At 33.8% G+C, this 21817-nt stretch overlaps 2 protein-coding genes across 14 annotated transcripts in view; both read right to left on the bottom strand.

The window, feature by feature from the left end:
- Window positions 1-21817, bottom strand: part of LOC126747529 (heat shock protein 70 A1-like) — a 402096-nt gene that overhangs the window by 233099 nt on the left and 147180 nt on the right. The gene's annotated exons all lie outside the window — the stretch shown is intronic.
- Window positions 11296-21817, bottom strand: part of LOC126747539 (non-structural maintenance of chromosomes element 4 homolog A) — an 80889-nt gene continuing 70367 nt past the window's right edge. The window contains exons 4-5 of one of the 2 annotated variants that reach the window (XM_050456261.1): window positions 11904-12019; window positions 11296-11563 (exon numbers count right to left, since the gene is read on the bottom strand). In XM_050456261.1, the coding sequence (XP_050312218.1) occupies window positions 11516-11563; window positions 11904-12019 (164 nt within the window). In that variant the 3' untranslated portion in view covers window positions 11296-11515. The remainder of the gene's footprint in view (window positions 11564-11903; window positions 12020-21817) is intronic. The other variant, XR_007664227.1, reaches the window with a different exon arrangement.

Raw genomic sequence — 21817 nt, 5'->3', positions numbered from 1 at the left:
TGTAAGGCATTGTGTACTCTAAAGACATACCATTTTTCTTACAAAAATTCTGGAAATCTCTTGATATAAATTCACCCCCATTATCTAATCTAAAGGCTTTGACCTTGACTTTATATTACCTCTCAAGATCTTTAACATACTGTATAAGATTTGAGCTAGCCTCATCTTTGGTTTTTAATACTTTGATAATCAAAAAATGTGAGTAATCATCCAATATAGTTTGGAAGTACTTACCACCATGTACAGTGGCTGGTGTGATTGGTCCGCATACATCACTATGCACTAAATCTCCAATCGCTTTGGTGACCCTTTTATTCTCCCCAAATGGGCACCTTGTCGCCTTCCCTTCCATACAACTGCTGCATATTTTGTCACATTTTGACAATCCAAGCTGCATAAGCGAGTCACCACCTGCATGGCCCAATCTTCTATGCCATAAGTCCTCCACTGATATATGGCTCTGGTACATATGTGGCTCAACTATTTTATCTATAGATAAAACATATAACCCATTCTGGGTCTCACATTGCAATGTGAAGTCTTTACCGCTTATGGTAGTTCCATTCTTCTCCACAATTATCCGATGTCCTCTTGAGGTTAGTTTTGATGCAGACAATAAGTTGTGCTTCATTTTTGGCACAATGAGAGCTTCAATAGATAGTGTGATGCCTTGACATTCTGTTTTTAAAGTACCAATCTTATTCGACTTCAAAATTTCACCATTGGCTATATGTATGCATACATCCTGTGGTAGCACCTGCACATTATGCATTTTATTTTCCAACCCTGCCTGCACAAAATGATTACTTGCCCCTGAATCAAGAACAAAGTTGACTCTACCCTCTAATTGACTGCAATAGTTAGCTGCATATAGTACTACTTCAGTAGCTGCGTTTACTTGATGCCTCCTAGTATCATTAGCCCCTTTTGTTTTCTCTTGAGTATGAGCTTGACCTCCACTCCTAAAACCTCTATGGTTACCTCTAAAACCTCTGTAGCTTCTTCCTCTAAAGTTATGCTTCTTATTCTTCGGACATTGGGCTTGAAAATGTTGTGGACTGCCACATATGAAACAAGTTTTACCAGCTACATGCAAACCAATTTCACTCTCTTCGACACTCTTGGATTTCAACTTCATTTCTTCGTCGAGTAGCCTCGCCTTCACAAAATCAAAAGTAACATCTGACACAGTCTCCAAAGCTGTGATTACAGTGCCATACTGCTGTGGCAAAGATAATAAAAGATGACATACTTTGTCACTATCACTCAAGTCAGATCCATGTTCTCTCAACTCTCGAATAATGGTGTCAAATTTCAAAAAATGATCTTCCAGCCTCTCACCTGTATGAGTCTTTAAATTGAGAAGTTTTCTCCAACATGACAGCTTTGTAAAGGAACTAGACCTAACAAAAACATTCTTCAGGGCCTCTAATTGGTCTTTTGCATTTGTGCAGTCCTTTATTATGTCCAGATGCTTATCTGATACTCCTTGGACAATAATCGACTGAGCCTTATAGTCTTTCTTTTGCCACTCATTTCTTTCTGTTGTAGGAGCCTCCTCACCAGGCTGACTTACTTGTATGGCCTCTAAACAGTTTTCCCTTCTCAACAAAGTATTGATTCTAAAATGCCAATTATTGAAATTGTTCGCCTCCAGGATTGGCACTGTATTATGGTTTTTTTTAGCCATAGTCTGCTATTTCTCCAGACAAACACAAAATAACGACTCAGAATACTTTGCACCCAAACAGGAATGTACTATTAAACTGTCTACAGCTTACTTTTTACCATAATCCTTTTGCCGCGATAAACCGACTCCTGGCCACTGGGCCCATAACCTCTTAAAGTTATTTATTGAAATAAAACTCGGAAGCGTACATTGCAAAAGGATTTAATGGTCAAACTTTTACTAAACGCGAGAAAAATGAGAAAACTTACTAAACGTTTACAAAAATAATGACGTCGGCGTCGTCGGCCATTACTTGAGAGAGAGAAAAAAAAAACTTAAAACACTGTGTTGCCAACTCGTTAATACAGAAAATAGTTCATTTTAGTACACTGCCCGCCATCTATGATTTAACCTAATTATCACGCTGCTTACATTACAGAACTAACGGAACAAACTGTAAAGATTCCTACATTTTTATAAAATCAATATCCAACACTATATACCAAACAATTTATTGACAAAGATTTATGCCATACTTTTCCTGTTAAAAATAACCTTATTTCAAAAATTGACAGATTTCAATTTAAAAGGAAAAAACTCATACGAGGAAGGAAGCTTATTTTTATATATCAATTTTGTATAAGATTATTTCACTTATGGTATCTATCTATGTGTTCTTTCCTTACTCATTTAATGAATTAAAAAATTAATGTAACTTTAATTTGTACAGTCTAATAAACCAGATAATAAAAAGTTGCTTTTTTTAATATACCCAGCTTAATTCTTTATTTAAATAAGATTAATATGGCCACTTGCACCCTACCTCCGCACCCTAAGAACAACTTAAACCTAACCATAATAAATTATATATTAAACCTTGGCATTTGTTTGAAAAAAACTGAAAAACCCATGTTTTTTTATGTGAACTTCTGTGATTTTTCCAAGTAGAGAAACGACAACACTGCCTAATATAATATAATACGTTCTCAATTGCATTTATAAAATCTACCGAAATCTACCGATTTTTTACGAAGCCTTTTACCGAATTCGTTAGGGTCGAGGGTGGCAACACTGGTTAGTCAGTCGTTGCTGATTTACGCTTAGGTGAACATCTCGTGTATTATTATCTCAGTTCCTAGAATCACGTTTTTTAATATTAGATATCTCGGTGTTTTTTTCGTTTAAATCATACTACAATACTGCGTTACAAACATGGCTTTTAGAGCACCCTGGTATACCTGTTTCTATTTTTGATATCGCTGCCTGTGTTGCTTATGCATTTGAAAAATCGATGACTCCCGCTAATATCAAATCCGGATTTCGAAAAACTGGGATTTATCCCTTCGATAAATTCATATTTACAGATGACGACTTTGCAATTAGCAGCGTAAATGATAGGAATGTGGATCAAAACAATGAAGAAGCTCAACGACTTATGGATCCAAATCAACTACCAACATCAAAATGCATTTAAAGAAAATATAATGTCAGACTCCGTAGTTTTAAACACAACCCTACACAAAATCACAAAGAAACTTTCGTAAGTCCACAACAATTTAAAGGATACCCAAAAGCTGAAGAACGAAAAAATCAGAGAAAGAACAGAGAAAAAGCTAAAGGTATTATCGCCACAGACACTCCAGAAAAGATCGCCCTAGAAGCTAAACAAATGGAGCGAGAAAGAAAAAAACTGTTAAGAAGAATAAGGTTGTGCAAAGAAAAGTAATCGATGAAGACTCAACAGACGAAGAAAATGAAGACGCGGTGATGCTTGTAACCGAAAGTTCCGATGATGATATTGATTTTGTAGGAGAAATCGATCCACCACCACTTCCAGATAAGCTTAATAAAGAGCCAGAAGTTGGCGATTTTATTTTGATAGAATTTATGGACAAAAAGAAAAAAATTTATTACATAGCTGAAGTGTTCTGTAAAAAAGATAAGGAATGCGAGGTCAAATTTTTGAGAAAGATCGTTAAGTATAATAACAGCACATGTGGGAACAACAAAGCGGCAACAATCTTATTTGAAGTTTGAAGTAAATTTTTCAGGTTTAGAAGTTCGTTAAAACATTATTACCTTTTGTCTTATTGTGGAACATGCAGTGTCTGGATGTGGAACATGTGTGTTCCACTAACAGACAACTGTCCTTCCTTTGTTAAACAAACTTTTTTTAAATTAGTTTTTGGTTTATGATGTTTGTTCTACCATAAAAACTTATGTTTAGCCTTAATTTATTTGTTGGTTAATAAGCAAAAAGCATATTCGTGTATGTTTATAAAAGATTGTTTAGAAAACGATTTCCTAAATGACTGGCCTTCTAATCTAGCTGAATAAGAGTTTTTGTGTATGAAGCAGTCATGCCGCTCTTTGTGTATATAAAAATATATATTGCCAACAACACTGTTTTTAGTTAGTTCTTAATAGGCTCTCACGTATAAAGCTTAGAAATACGGTAAAAGAAATATAATCGATGTTGAAGTGTGTTTAGAAGAACTTGTGTTTTATTGTGTTCAACCATACCTTATTTAATAGGTTATGGGCCCAGACACATAAGTGATCGCGAGTGATTGTGTATCTTGGTGCAAATAAAAACAATAAAATAAAACAATGGCTAGTGTAACCAAACGTAATTTAAAATTGTTTAATGTGGAAATTTAGGCTTAGTGAAATAATAGAACAAGAAGGTGCAAGTAAAGTGCTTAGTGAAGAACCACCAATACCACTAACTGATGAGTGGGTAAAATGGGAACGTTTTGCAAGGGGTACGCTAAAGACATCATACTTTCTCAATTACCCCTAGGCCGTGCAATAGCTAGGGAAATTCTGGAAAAATTCGATTCCTTATATGCTTGCAAAAAAGTGTCAACCCAGTTATGTGTACAGGATCGTTTATTTAATTGCAAGCTTAAACCAGGAACTCCCATAAAAAGCACATGATCAAGATAGAAGAAATGGTGCGTGATTTAACTGCCTGTGGCATGGAGGTGAGCGAAACTACTAAAGTTTGGTACATGCTCAACTCATTACCCTCAACTTATGCACCTGTAAAAGCTGCAATTAAAACAATGACTGACGATAGACTGACATTAGAATTTGTAAAAGGTATGCTAATGGAGCATGAGGAGTATTTAATACGGGAAAATGCTGACACCAGCATTAAAGCGCTTCATTTTAGAGCTTCAACAAAAAATGACAAATGGAAGAAGAAAGATACATTTTATACAAGAAAATCATTTAAAAATAAACAAGTGCAAAAATGTCTTCATTGTGACAGGAAAAATCATTTGAAGCGAGATTGCTATTTTCATAAACAAAGTATAAAAATGTATCGGGATAATAAGTTTAAGAAAAGAAATAATCAGGGAAATCAGGAAGCCAGTGTATCAACAGCTGTTATAAATGAATCATTTGCATTTATGATGTGTAATAGCTCCAATACAAAACAATCAGGGCGTTTTGTATTAGATTCTGGTGCGACAGAACATACCGGGTGTCCATTTATAAACTGACACATTTTAACTGCTTATAAGTCGAGAACGAAAAATGACAACAATGTGCGGTTTTCACAGAACTTCATCAATATTTTTAAAGTTTTTTTTGACTGTGTTGCCAAGTTTCAAAATTTACCTGAAATAGGAGAAAAAAAATTAATGATTTTCAAAGGCCGATTTCTCAAAAATTTTAAATGTAACACCCTGTACTTTTTAATTTGACATGAAAGTCTGTTAAATCCTCTTTCTGAAAATGTATATATTGTCTAAAATTTATTATTATTTTTTTACAGAGCCACTTTTAGTAAATGACACCTTTTTGAAATTTTTCCTAGAATACATATTCGGTGATTGATGAACATTTTCCTATGTATCACTTTAGCATGATCATAATTAAATAATTTGCGCTATTTCCATGTCTATAAAAAGTATTTATTCTATGTATTAAATTACAACTATTTACAACAATTTTAACAACAAACAATTGAAGAAATTAATTATAATTTATAACTAATAAATTAGCTGCTGAATATGACCCCCATTTTGCTCGGAACACAAATGTAGACGGAGAAATAAGTTGCCGAAAGCGTTTTGTAGCATTCGCGGTGTAATTTGGTTGAAAACGTTTACTATGTTGTTGCGCAGTTCATCCAAATTTCTTGGGGTTGGATTGTAGCAACATTCTTTTACATATCCCCATATAAAAAAATCTGGAATGGTTAGATCGGGAAAATAAGGTGCCCACTCGATTGGACCTGCTCGCCCTATCCATCTGTTTCCAAAAGTAATATCTAAGAAATCCCTTGCGTCCCTGGAGAAGTGTGGTGGTGCAGCGTCTTGCTGGAAGTAGACCGTGTCTAAAATTCCATCCTGCTGAACATATCGGTGTAATTGTTTCCATTCACTGTTGCTTCTTGAAAAAAAAATGGCCCATAAATTTTAGATTTCGGTACTGCACACCAAACGTTCAGCTTAGGAGAATCTCTTTCAAATTCGTTATATACTCGAGGATTTTCATCTCCCCAAATTCGGCAGTTATGCTTATTTACTCGACCACTGATGTGAAATGTTGCCTCATCAGACATTATTAAATTGGTATCCGGCTCATTTCTAAAAAGATCCAGTAGTGTTTCGGACATTAAATATCTTTTTTCAAGCGCGCGATTTTCTATTTTTTTGAAAGTTTGAATTTTGTAGGGCTTAAACTTAATTATTTTTAGAATTTTATGTGCTTTACTTTTTGACAAATTTGTCGTTTGACCTATCTTCCTAATAGATATTTGGTTATTGTTTAAGGACAACACTTCTTTTACCAGCAAAATATCATCCAACTGATTATCTTGTGCATTTAGGTTTGTTCTAAGTAGTCTATCTATAGTAAGTTTGTTCTCGTAGGCTTTTCTTTTAACTGTTCCGTCCTGGGAAAATTGGCGTACCCAATGAAGTATAGAATTGCGTGAAGGTGGAGCCCTTTTAAAAATCAGCCTAAATCTTCTTCTCGTCTACGTAACTGATTTGCATTCACTAAATAATAACACGCAACGTGCCTTTTCCCAGGTGGTAAACATATTTAAATCTTTCAAAATCTTTAAAAAAGGAAAAATACATATAGAAATCAAATTATTGGGACTGCCCAAGGAATGATGTTAAAAAGATTTGACAGTAGTTAAAGCCCACAAAACAAATTGTGCAACTCACAGCCTCCTTGACAAGCTACAATTGTTATTGTTGTCACTTGATACCGAGAATGTTATTTAATAGGTATTTATTGTAGGAAAATTTTCAAAAAGGTGTCATTTACTAAAATTGGATTTGTAAAAAAAAATAATGAATTTAAGAAAATTTATACATTTTCAGAAAGGGGATTTAACAGGCTTTCATGTGAAATTAAAAAGTACAGGGTGTTACATTTAAAATTTTTGAGAAATCGTCCTTTGAAAATCATCAGTTTTTTTCCTCCTATTTCAGGTAAATTTTGAAACTTGGCAACACTGTCAAAAAAAACTTTAAAAATATTGATGAAGTTCTGTGAAAACCGCACATTGTTGTCATTTTTCGTTTTCGACTTATAAGCAGTTAAAATGTGTCAGTTTATAAATGGACACCCTGTATTATCAATAATATGGAGTTGTTTACTACATATAAAGAACTATTGGAGCCAATTCGTATAAGTGTTGCGAAAAAGGATACCATTATAGAAGCGACACATATTGGCGCTCTAAATGTAACGACAAGCCTTGGCTATAGTGGTGAATTGGTCGATGTCCTCTACAGCAGCAGTGTGCCTGTCAACCTTATATCAGTGAGGCGCATCCAAGAGGCGGGACTGGAGGTGTAGAGATCAAACGAGCCGAAACAACAATGATAAAAGGTAAGCGCATAAATAACTTGTATATTATAGAGTTATTAATAAAAAATGCGTATAAGACAGCACGGGCTGTAGGTCACGTGGCTGAAATTATTTGTAACAAAAATAAAATATGGCATGAGCGATTAGGTCACATAAGTAAGGAAAAGTTCTCTCAATTTAAAGTAAAAGGACTAGCTAGTGATAATAATTGCTTAAAAGAAATTCTGTTAACTCATTATGTGAAGCGTGTATCAGCGGAAAACAAACACGTCTGCCCTTTAAAAAAATTAAAGATAAAAAGTACATACAAAGACCGTTATTTATAGTGCATTCTGACGTATGTGGGAAAATAACTCCTTCGACAATAGACAATAAAAACTATTTTGTAACTTTTATTGATGAGTATACTCATTATACGATAACATACCTGATGTCAAATAAATCAGAAGTCTTTATTTGTTTTAAAGATTACGTTCTAAAAGGGGAAGCCCACCTTAAATACAAAATTAGTAAATTTATATTGTGACAACGGTCGGGAGTACTTATCGGGCGAAATGAAAGATTTCTGTAAACAAAACGGAATAACATATCATCTTACGGTGCCATACACTCCGCAACAAAATGCTGTGGCGGAGCGAATGAATCGTACTTTAACCGAAAAAGCACGTGCGTTGATACATAGTGCAGGTCTAGACAAACGCTTCTGGGGCGAAGCAATCTTAACTGCAACCTATTTAGTAAACAGGTCTCCAACAAAAGCAATAAATTTAGACAAAACTCCGTATGAAATGTGGCATAGTAGAAAGTCAAAAGTAGGTAACTTAAAAATATTTGGCTGCACCGCATATGTGCATAATAAAACAAGAAAAACTAAATTCGATAGTAAATCGTTTAAGGGTATTTTTGTGGGTTATGCGCTAAGTGGATATAAGATTTTTGATGTAAAATCGGGAAAAAATTCATTATTGCGCGTGATGTAATTTTTGATGAAATTTCATATAAAACATCAAGATTAGAACTTGATGAATTAGTAAAAATTGGTAGCGAAATTGATAGTGACGTAAATACAGAGGTAAATAATATACCAAAAAGGTACAAATAATAAATTATCAACAGGAGGTGTTGATGAAAATAACTCTGTAAATAATTTTATTCCTGGTGAAATGGACAGTAAGAAGTGCAAACAAACACTCAGTAGAAGTGTCCCTGAAAATTGCACTCAAGGTCAAACATCTTCAAGTTTAAAGGATGTCCCTGAACAAATAAGTATGAGCTCAAATAGTGGTAATGAAAGTCCATGTACCTCAGATGATAATAATTATTATCATCCGGGGACATTAAATAATTCACAGGAAATGAGAAGTTAAAGGTTAAAAGCTAAACCAATAATTTCTTATAAAGAGGATAACTTTGAAATGTATAATTGCTTAACAGGTTTGAATAAAATATCTGAAAATGAAATTCCTCAATGTTATCAAGACGTAGCTAATAATCCAAATAGGGTTAAATGGGAAAAAGCAATTAAAGACGAATTAAAATCCTTAGAACAGAATAAAACGTGGACGTTTGTACAAAAGCCAAATAATGTAAATATCGTCGACTGTAAATGGGTGTTTACAATAAAAGGCGATAGTAACGGAAATTGGGTCAAGTATAAAGCTCGCTTAGTAGCGCGCGGTTTTAGCCAAAGAAAATCTCTGGATTATAATGAAACGTTTGCGCTGGTTGCGCGTATCAGTACATTCCGGTGTATTCTTGCGTTAGCAAACCAATATGAACTGTTGACACATCAAATGGATGTGAAGACGGCCTTTCTTAATGGGATTTTAAAAGAAAACATTTTTATGAGGGTCCCTGACGGTGCTGTAGTCCCGACAAATGATTTAGTTTGTAAATTAAATAAATCGTTGTATGGTTTGAAGCAATCAGCCCGGTGCTGGTATGAATGTTTTAATAATGTATTGATAGAAAAGGGATTTGTAAATTCCTCAGCAGATCATTGTTTATATTTTTTGGACAGAGGTGATGTAAATAAAAATATTTATATCATTTTATATGTCGATGATTTGGTAATTGCAACAAAGAATATAAAAACAATGAATAGCTTTAAAGAATTTTTGATGAAGCGGTTTGATATGGTTGATCTAAAAGAAATGAATTATTTCTTAGGAATAAGAATAAATAGGTCAAATTCTGAAGTTTCTTTAGATCAAACTGTATATTTAAAATCTGTTTTGCAAAAATTTAACATGAGTAAATGCAACCCCGTCAGCACCCCATTGCCTGTAAAATTAAACTATACAGCATCAAATTCAAAAGATAGTTTTGATGCACCCTCTAAAAATTTAATTGGCTGTTTAATGTACGCAATGCTTTGTACATGTCCAGATTTATGTACTGCCGTAAATCTATTAAGTAGATATCAGACAAAAGGAAATAAAGAACTATGGTTATGTTTAAAGCAAGTGTTGCGATATGTTAAAGGAACATTAAATATAAAATTGGTATACAAACGCATTGAAAACTATCACCATGTATTAACAGGCTATGTTGATGCCGATTGGGCAAATAATGAAATTGATCGCCGAAGTACAACAGGTTGTCTATTTAAGTTATTTGAGAATTATACAATAACTTGAATTACACGGCGACAAAATTCAGTTGCTACATCATCAATACAAATACATGGCGGTATTTGAGGCAATAAAAGAAATTTTATGGCTTAGGTCTTTATTGATGAGTATCAATGGCAATATGTTTAAACCAATAGTTTTATATGAAGACAATCAAAGTTGCATAGCAATGGCAAATAATCCTGTCAATCATAAACGTTCTAAACATATCGACATTAAATACCATTTTACTCGTGAACAAATTGAAAACAAGATTATCTGTTTGAAATATTTGCCTACAGGTGAACAAGAAGCTGACCTATTGACAAAGTCCTTGCCACCATAACAATACAAGGACATAAGAGAAAAAATGGGTCTTCAAGAGAAATAAGAAGCCTTAAAAGGTTTAATAAAATATTTTTTTAAGAATGGTTAAAATTGTAAAATTGTAAATTGCAAATAATTAAAATGTATGTTAAATACTAATTTAAACCGCTTATGATCTGGTTAGGTTTTTGTGGGGTTTTCCCTAACCCATGCAACAAATGTTGGATCATTGTTACTCCCCGTAAGCCGTAAATTTTAAAAGATCTAAACTCATATCTTTTTGAGGGGGTGTGTTGGTTAATAAGCAAAAAGCATATTCGTGTATGTTTATAAAAGATTGTTTAGAAAACGATTTCCTTAATGACTGGCCTTCTAATCTAGCTGAATAAGAGTTTTTGTGTATGAAGCAGTCATGCCGCTCTTTGTGTATATAAAAATATATATTGCCAACAACACTGTTTTTAGTTAGTTCTTAATAAGCTCTCACGTATAAAGCTTAAAATTACGGTAAAAGAAATATAATCGATATTGAAGTTAAATTACTTGTGTTTTATTGTGTTCAACCATGCCTTATTTAATATTATTTTAGTGATAATCATATTTTGGTTGTGTTGAGGCCTATATGATTATCGAAAACATTATGCACCTCTTGGCAACCGCGTATACCTGGGCAGCTTATATCGACGGCTCCGTGCAAGAAAGGAAGGGGATCAGACTCCTCTTTAACACGCCGACGCGAAAGTAGCGTCTCTGCACGTTACGTAACAGTGGCATGAATTATAATCGTTTGTTTTACGTTTTTCTTATAAGTTGTAATAATTAGTTTAAATAATACATATGGAACTGATTTACATTTCTACTTTAATAAATAAATGTTTAAAGTAGTGGTCCTTCAAATTATTAAAATCGAACAAGTCACGACAACGAAATTGGTTTCCACAGACCAATAAACAGGTTGGTTCAATAAACAAGGTCAATACTTAGCAAAATCTATTTTGTGTCTGATTGTGGAACACTCTCCCCTATGCATCCGAAATACGCAATATTTCATACTTTAATACCACTACTGCTTCGACTTCCTCTGCTGTAAAAGTCCAGGTTTTTTAAATTTCTGAAAAAGATTTTTAAGAATCTAGATTAGTGATCTGATGCTTAGTACATGCCAGTCATTATTAGAAATGTAAAATTAGATGTTCTGACCGTCCCACAGTGCTGCGAAACATAGACAAAAATGAAAAAATCGACAATTTTTTCCGCGCATTTTGAATACTGAATTATAAATAAACTATATTTATTGAGGATTTTGCTTTTATATAGTATCTTGCGATTTCAAAATTATTATTTGGAGTAGGGTCGCGGCACTGTGCGTCTGTTCGAATACGCTTTCATTTAATTATTAAATTTAATTTTAGAATGAAAAACTAATAATAGATTAACATGTTGTACATTACCTCCCAAAAATCCATTGAAATAGACGAAATCACTTGAACATTTTTCCCTCCATCTGCTCGAAAATCCTTCAATGCCTTCTTTTTCATCGGTTTTATTACAGGAAGTCCTTTTCTATCTGAAAAAAAAACCTTTTGTAGGTTATATACTGCGTAATTTCAGAGGCTATTAAAATTTTAACTACGATTGATTTAACTAGATATGAGAAAGAAAATATAATAATAAACTAGAAAATGGCTGAGAAACAAGAACAAAAAGAAACTTCATTTTCATCCTGTATCTCAAAAGCAAAAAAACATAGCCCATTGTTGTTTATGGTATTAAAAGTTTAAGAAAAAAAAGATGTAAGGTTAAAAAAAACATAAATAATAAATATATATCCAGTTCCCTATTATTAACCTATTACGGGAGTGAATTCCCTCTTTACTTTAAAATTAAATTCAATAAAAAAACACTAGGTTACTGACCCTTATGTGCCAGGAAGAGAATAAAGAAGAATGGCGAGATTATGGTGGCCCCAGCTACAGTACGGATAGGGTGGGTTACTAATAGAGAGAGGACGCCACGTAATTAAACTCCATAATGCCAACAGAAAGAAGTCAATTCTATTCTCTTATTTCCCTGAGTCCCAACTTTAAGCATGAACAATCAACTCACAAGTTGCACAATACTATTCAGCTGGTCAGTAGACCTTGATGTTTTTAAAAAGAAGAGAAAAAAATTATAACCTTAGAACATTGAAAGGCTAGAATTAGTAAACAACTTTGTTTGAGTCCAACATGTGCACAGGGGCAAGAGGGGTGTTTTGTTTACAAACATATTTGCCGATTCTCTGTTGTCAAGTCGACGCAAATTTCCAACGGAGGAAATTTTTAGCTATATTTTAACAACCATTATAACGTTAATTTAACTTATTTGTGTTGTATTTTATAGGAAAATTTAAAATAAAAAGTATAAATACTACAATTAACCTATTTTAGCAATAAATATAATATCCTTAAGCAAAAAATAAACAAAATTATTAACATTCTTATCCCTAAAACTGCTTCTAAAAAATTTGAAGCGACAACACCGGAGCTTGAGCGCCTGAGCCATACGCGTAGTGTCATCTGTCAAACGGCTTTTTGTTTATTTTGGGGATTCGTGTATTTTCTTTAATTTTTAGTTTAAAAAGGAAAAAGGCCACATTTTAGTGTTTTTTTAAATTGCTAGGATGGCAAAAACTTGTGTCGTTTGTGCCGCATTATGATAAAAAGGTAATTCAAGCCGATCCTCTCACAAGTAAGTACCGATACTTTCATAACATCACATCATGAGGTAACCATCATCATAAACGTAGAATAGGGGATCTTATAGATATAAACCTAATAAAAACTTGAATGTGAAAGCACAGCATAAAGAAACGTTTCTTTATGCTGTGGTGAAAGTGTGCGTAAAATACCAAAATATTTATATTTTTAAATCTAAATATTTTTTTGAACATATTCATCTATCAATAGGCTATAAAAAATATAAAACTAGAATTTTGTCCCTGGTTTTATTACAGGATTTTATGTTTTTTTTGTTGTTTTGGCAGAAAGAAGTCATAATACCCATGTACCTATCTATATATAGTAATAATGTTTTTTTAATATAGACATTAGGTAAATAGATGAAATTACTAATTTTTATTGCCTTTAAAGAATTTTGAAATTTATTTAGATATTGATATCTATGTATAAAGTTAATTTTGTCTTTACCTAAAATTTGGTCGATAATTTTTTTTGTTTTACCATATTGCAACTTACAATAATACACACAACCAAACTTATATGGAATCACCTTGTATTAATACGAAATATTTTAGTAAGATATTTTTTGTTGGAAGCAATAAAAAAGTACAAGTATTTACTCTCAAGGACAGGCAGATTAATAATAAATAATAATGTTTTACCTAGCAGTGTCGATTTTACTGTTTCACTTGCAAGTCGCATCAAATTTATAATTTATTTATTTTTGAAAACTAAACAAGAATGCCATACATTGGGCTATCGGAAGTTCTTATCGGAAGTTGGGCTATAAGAAGAGGGAAAGAATTATTGCTCTGGCAGAACAAGGCATGTCACAAAGGCAGATAGCTAGAACGGTGGGGGTTACACAAGGTGTTGTTTCAAAAACATATTCAAGATTTCTGGAATTGGGAACCTTAAAAAACAGACCAAGGAGAAGTCGTGAAAGAGCAACTACTGAAGGGCAGGATCGCTTTTTAGCTCAAATAGCAAGAAGAAATCCCACAACATCTCATCCAGAGCTTCAAAGGCAAGTTTTACAAGCTACGGGTGTGAGTGTTTCTATCGAAACTATTAGAAGAAGACTTCGCGCTCGGGAATTATTTAGCAGAAGACAGTTAAGGGTTCCAGAACTTTCAAGGCAACATAAAATTGACCGTTTAAATTGGTGTTTGGAGCATGAAAATTGGGATATTGAAAATTGGAAAAATGTCTTATGTTCGGATGAAACCAGAATAGAACTACGATCCGATGACCGGCGGATTCGCATTTTAAGAGGTAGAGGGAGACAAGCTAGACTTCGTGCTGCCAAACCTATCCCGAAATACAAAGGAGGTACTGTAATGTTTTGGGGTGGAATTATGATTGGTGAAAGAACTCCTTTAATTCCAATTCGACAAACCCTAACAGGTCAAAGGTATGTAGATATGGTATTGCAACCTGTAGTTAGGCTCTGACGAGGCAATTTTTTTTTATTTATGCAAGATAATGCCCCTCTACATACCAGCAGAGTTGCAAAATGTTTCTTAGAAACGGAAGGTATTGCCGTTTTAGAGTGGCCTTCTTGCTCACCGGATCTTAATCCTATAGAGCACTTATGGGATAAGATAAAAAGAAAGATCAGAGCTCGCCAGAATGCTCCTGGTAACACTGAGCAACTTATTCAAGCGGTTTTAGAGGAATGGACAAATGTTCCCCAAGAAGACATTGACAATTTGATAAATAGCATGCCTCGTCGAATTCGTGCTTGCATCGATGCTAGAGGTGGCAATACTGATTATTAACATTTAATTTTAAATTAACTTTCTTGTTAAATTGTCATATTCAGAAAAATCATTTTTATAGAAATCTACACTTTTTGTTTTTTGTTCTATTATTGTGAAAATTGTAATCAGTTTTATTATTTTTTTTAATAAACTTGGTTTTGAAAAAGTGCCCTTTAATCCTCAATGACTATTTTTTTAAATAAATTCCATTTTGCGAAATTACTGGGTGATTCCATATAAGTTTGGTTGTGTGTATACAGGGTGTCTCACGACGAATAGACGCGATCGATATTTCGGAAACTAATTTTTCAAAAATTTTGAAAATTTGGCAACATGGCACAGTCGATGGGGGCTACACAACTAAAATATTTTGACAGTTGTGACGTTTCCGGTTATACCGGAAGTAGGTGTCAACTTCGTTATTTTAAATGGAACACCCTGTATATGTTTACTTTTTTGGCTTTTACGTGAAATTCTAAGTATATTTTGTGTATAATGTCCTATACCTAAGTGTAACCGTTTTTGACATATTTTTAATTTCATGTGAAAAACTATGTTTATAAGCCCTAACATAATTATCGATTACTCCCTTTTAGTAGCTTTTATTTATTGGTTAGTTTTGGTTTTATTTTAGAGGAAGGACCACTTTAAAAGACTATTTTAAAATTTGGCTAAAAAAAAGATACAGGGTGGTCAAAAACTAGCATTAAAAATTAAAATGAAAAAATCATTAAAAGTCAATTTTTTTAAATGGAAACCCCCTATTTTTATAATTTTTTCATAAAGATAATTAAAAATAAGGTTAACTTTGTATAAGGTTATCTAGTCCAAAAATCGATAGTTTCCGAAATATTGGCAGTTTAAATTTGGCCTAATATTAAAAGCCGTATAATAACACGGCTCAAGGATTGTTAATTAGCTGGGCATGACGGTTGTCATAGTAACCGCTAAAAGCGGCAGTAAGACAATGGATTATAGGCATTAAATTTATAAGTTACTTGCTATTTAGTTGCTTGCGTTTTCTTCGTAAAAGTGTAATTTAATTAAAAAGTGTACATTTCTGTTATAATCCATTATCTTACTGCCGCTTTTAGCGGTTACTATGACAACCGTCATGCCCAGCTAATTAACAATCCTTGAGCCGTGTTATTATACGGCTTTTAATATTAGGCCAAATTTAAACTGCCAATATTTCGGAAACTATCGATTTTTGGACTAGATAACCTTATACAAAGTTAACCTTATTTTTAATTATCTTTATGAAAAAATTATAAAAATAGGGGGTTTCCATTTAAAAAAAATGACTTTTAATGATTTTTTCATTTTAATTTTTAATGCTAGTTTTTGACCACCCTGTATCTTTTTTTTAGCCAAATTTTAAAATAGTCTTTTAAAGTGGTCCTTCCTCTAAAATAAAACCAAAACTAACCAATAAATAAAGGCTACTAAAAGGGAGTAATCGGTAATTATGTTAGGGCTTATAAACATAGTTTTTCACATGAAATTAAAAATATGTCAAAAACGGTTACACTTAGGTATAGGACATTATACACAAAATATACTTAGAATTTCACGTAAAAGCCAAAAAAGTAAACATATACAGGGTGTTCCATTTAAAATAACGAAGTTGACACCTACTTCTGGTATAACCGGAAACGTCACAACTGTCAAAATATTTTAGTTGTGTAGCCCCCCTCGACAGTGCCATGTTGCCAAATTTTCAAAATTTTTGAAAAATTAGTTTCCGAAATATCGATCGCGTCTATTCGTCGTGAGACACCCTGTATATAGTAATTGGCACCACATACTAATTTATTACTGTAATTTTTTTGCTTTTTGATTAAATATCAAATACTTATTATAGATTGCCTAATATATGCCCAAAGGGAACAATGGATTTCATTAATGGAAATCAACACAATTAAACAGAACATATTTGTTCGTTCAGATCACATCCTTAGAAGTGATTTCTTATATAAGGAAGATAATATTATCAGTAGCCAGACTTTATTAAAAAAATCAGCTCTACCTTAAAGGTAATTTTTTTTGAAATATATTTTTCTAGTATAAAAAAATCGTCACAAAAAGTATTAGTGTTACTCATATAAGCTTTATTTATACCTAATACTTATTAAATTAGGTATGTGTGTAAAATTTTTATATTTTATATTTTTTTACTAGGATTTCTGATGCACTGGTTAAAAACACAGCAGCCGATAATTCAGTTAATTTGCCAAGTGATTTACCCTTCAAAGCTGCAGGGGTAGTTTTCTTGAAGAGTGCAAAAACTTCTTTAGATTCCAAAATGGTAAAGGGTGTTCAGATAGGGACGCTCGATGTTTGAACGGCGCGCGCGCCCAAACCGGTGGGGATACAGCTGTCAAATTTTGTGAGGTTATTAAGTTAGTCTTACTATTCGACGTCTGCTCAATAAATTTGAGAGAACTGGCTCAGTGGCAGACCAAACAACACCCGTACGGCAACGAACAGTAAGAACAATCGAGAATATTGCTGCTGTGCGAGAGAGCGTGCGTCAAGACCCGCATCAGTCATTGCGGCGACGTGCACAAGAGCTTGCCCTTCCAAAGACCTCAACATGGACAATTATGCGTCGAGACTTGAAATTGCACGCGTACAAAATTCAATTGACGCAAGAATTGAAACCGCAAGACCATGGACAGCGCCGTACATTTGCCGCATGGGCTCTAGAGCAGTTGCAAGTCGACCCTGCATTTGCACGAAAAATCATCTTCAGCGACGAGGCGCATTTCTGGATGAACGGTTATGTCAATAAACAGAATTGCCGTATATGGGCTGACCAAAATCCTGAAGTGACTTGCTTAATTGCTATGCATCCTGCTAAAGTGACTGTATAGTGCGGTTTCTGGGCTGGCGGCGTAATCGGTCCATATTTTTTTGAGGACGCTATGGGCAACGCGCTTACGGTCAATGGAGATCGGTATCGCGCCATGATTAATGATTTCCTGTGGCCTCAACTGGACGATATGGATCTAACAGACATCTGGTTCCAGCAGGATGGCGCTACGTGCCACACCGCACGCGCAACGCTGGATTTACTGCATGAAAAGTTCAACGGTTTCATTATTTCGCGCGGCGGCGATGTGCACTGGCCACCAAGATCGTGCGATATAACGCCTTTAGACTTTTTCCTGTGGGGCTACGTGAAGTCTCAAGTGTATGCGGATAAGCCAGAAACAATTGCAGCATTAAGGGCCAACATCATTCGCGTCCTCGGACAGGTAGACGCTGAAATGTGCAGAAAAGTGCTCGAAAATTGGACCATGCGAATGCACGCTGTACAGCGCAGTCGCGGTGGCCATTTAAACGATATAATCTTCCATACATAATGTCGTCGAATGCTATTTACGATCAATATAGACTTTTAGTGCTGACTTAAATTTTTTTCCTTTTTTTTCCATTTTAACTTTCGAGCGTCCTTATTTGAACACCCTTTATATAGTACAAATAGTAAAGCTAATATACACAAGTATGGATAATTAAAATAGATTAATATTCCTGATACACCAAATTTTGTATAATTACAGATCTGATCATTCATCAACAATAACTGCATCTGAGATTAATTGTTACCGTCTAGGTCTAGGTCAACAATTACTATTTCTCATCCAAGCCATTTTTGTTTAACTACTACACATTCCCTGACTCTGCCAAGGAAAAGGTAAAAATACACTCAAAATAGACTACTAGTTTTATGCCATGTATCATCCTATTCTATATATCTTATTTAAACGTGATATAGTATTTTATTGTGTTATATTTGTTTAATTAAATGGAATTAATCAAATGTATGATATTACAAAGATCTTTATAATAACATACATTTTATTAATCAATTAGATTATCATAATACATTTTTTAAATTTTTTCTTTTTAATTTTGGTAATACTATATTTTTATGTATATTATTCCAGGGTAAAATCAAAATGATATCCTGAGGACCTAAGCACTGATGATTCCACCGTTTCAAAAGCTAAATCACTTGTCACCAAATTACGGAAAAAAAAAGAACAAAAAATTAAAATTCGACGATTGCAACAAATAAATTTGCGCCAAAGAAATTGAATTAGATGTCTCAAGTCATTATTAAAATACTTAAGAAATAATAACATGATTTTCGAAAAAGCCCAACATACTACATATTTTATTTGACTTGTAAAAGTACTTGTTTGTATATTACTACTAATAAACTATCAAATCTAATCTATTGTACATAGTCTTTATTCTTAGGTAAGCTTTGTTTTTTAGTATAAATTAATATGATATAATAATTGGTATTAGGTATTATATAGGTCACTGTTAAATGTCTCAAAACCATTGTACAGGCTAAATACTCATAATAAAAATATTATAACCTATAAAGAACCTGCAACTTCTTCACAATTTGAACATCCCTGTAGTTTTAACTCTTTCCGCTGAAGCAATACTGTCCCTTTGAAAAAGTCAGCACCATAGAAGTATATATTATGTGATATAAGGTAAGTGATGTAAAACTGAGTTTTGTTCAATATAACAATAACAATAAAATTTTGCAAAATGTTAAAAATGTATGTCTCAAAACATGATTTATTAAGAAATCTATAATATTATATTAATTAAATATTTAATTTCCATAAAAATGCTTTGACAAAAATACTGCCTTTTATTAGGACCTTCCTCTAACGAAGTCCGTTAAAAAAATACATAAATAGCTCATAAATGGTAATATTACTTATACTCAAACTCTATAATAATTAATAAAAATTTAACAGGTAAATATTTGTTGAGGACGTCACTGGTAGAGAGTGCTTGTATCGGTGGCATAAACAATGGGATCGAGCGGCGTTGCGATGCCATTACCGTTTTCTCGTTTCTTCGTACTTTATTTTCATTTATTTATCGTATATTGACTTCGATATAGAGTATCTTATCAAATTTATTTTAAAAAAATGCTTGATATTTTATTAAAGGAGAGCAATAGTATTGTTTTGAGCCTTCGGAAACAACTGAAAATTTTTATGATATTATAAAGTGATTTTTGCCATTTCTGTATAAGCATTTGGCATCATTGCATCAGAGATGTTGCAAGCAAACAAACCTGCCCATAGTTCCACGGCATGCTACTTCTAGCCTTTCAATGTTCTAAGATTATAACCATTAAAAAAACTATTGAAGTCCTTAGTTGACCTATACAAACCTAGTTGACAGCCACACTCTGTATGCAGGTAATAGGATTACAGAAACCTTGGTTCAAAATATTATGCTGTATATTTTAGCCTTAATTTAAAAAAAAGACAAGGGAAATTGTTGATAAACGAATTAGAATTAAATACAGGCGCGAGGTTAAGCTGTGCTTAAATAATTACAACGATATAAGTGAAGAAGTATTGATACAATTTACAATGTCTAAGGCCGCTATATAATATATAAATTTAGTCAGTTAAAACGTAATTCACTGTGAGTGCATGACGTCATAAGCTCCCAATGTCACATTTACGCATGACATATCATAAATAATATATGTATATTTGTAAGCAGATAATTTAAAACACCCAGTTTATACCACCACAATGTTAAGTCACCAGTATAGCCGAGCTAAGGTCAAATGCCGCCATAAGAAAAAGCTGCTGCGACTGTAAAAAGGAGTATGAGAGATTCTTCGGTCGTGTTCATATAAAAATTGCGTCATCTGTAAAGTAGTCGGCTTAATAAATTGGATTTTTGGGAATAGTGACTTTTATTTGGGGTGTAAATATCAAATACCCTTCTAGTGTTTACATCAGAAGTGGGATAAAAGAACGGATTAATTACTGTGTACAGTTTAGTGTTAAATCGAACATTATAAAAGACAATAAAAACTAAGGTGTGGTGCGAAGTATAAAATGGCGGAAGGCAGCGAATCTGTGTCCTTTCGGCAAAATGAATGTGATAGTTCCGAGGAGGAGTCATCTGCAGGTCCTTCTGTACCCCCAAGAAAACGTATCAAGGTACAATGGCAAGAGACCCTAATTAGTTTAATGGCTGCCCATTAGCAACAACTTGCTGAGTTGGCGCGTCAATCCAAGTTGGCAACGTCGACGCCCAGTGTTTCGAACAGACGCACCAACACGCAGGCTCATGCCGTCGATATGTCATTTGGGGTTTCAAACTTTGATCCAGATAAAAGTGCCTACCCGATTAAAGAATGGTTGGACAAGTGTACGAAGTTAAAAGAAGAACTGCAAGTAAGTGATTTATTAATGATAACGAAAGCCGGAGATGCCTCGCGTCATCGTGGGTATCGCTATCGTAGTATTGCTATTGGCGGCCATTTTGCAGAACATGGCAAAAATTTTGCGAGGACCTGACAATAGCATTTCCTGATAAGGAAACTCCTGGAGCTCGTGCATACACGGCAGCAACACTTCGCAGCAACGAATGTGAGTCGTTGTGCGAATATGGCAATCAGAAACTGAGAGTGATCCGCAGATTTAACGATCAGTTACCATGGGAGACCGTTCTCAGTATGATTGAATATGGTTTGAGCCATAGTGAAGCACGTGCTGCTATTCGCATCCAAAAACCAAATTGCGAACGTGAGGTTCTACAGCTGTTTGGATAGTTTGATGCACGTCGTGAAAAACGACCAAATATCGCAGGCCTTTCTAATTCTCGCAAAATTGAACGTTATGCAAGAGAACCACCTGTACGCGAAGCCAAAAATTGACACTCTCAGATAGCAGAAAAATTTAAGGGCAAGTGTTTTAAATGTGGACAACATGGACATCAATAAAACAACTGTACCGGCTTTAAGCAGAATGAACGACCTGCAGCATCCAAATTTAAAACTGTTTCCGTGCTAACGTGTGACCACTGCAAGAAAAT

Source organism: Anthonomus grandis, chromosome 19 (genome assembly GCF_022605725.1).
Source record: "Anthonomus grandis grandis chromosome 19, icAntGran1.3, whole genome shotgun sequence".
Lineage (NCBI taxonomy): Eukaryota > Metazoa > Arthropoda > Insecta > Coleoptera > Curculionidae > Anthonomus > Anthonomus grandis.
This window is presented reverse-complemented; position numbering and strand designations above follow the sequence as displayed.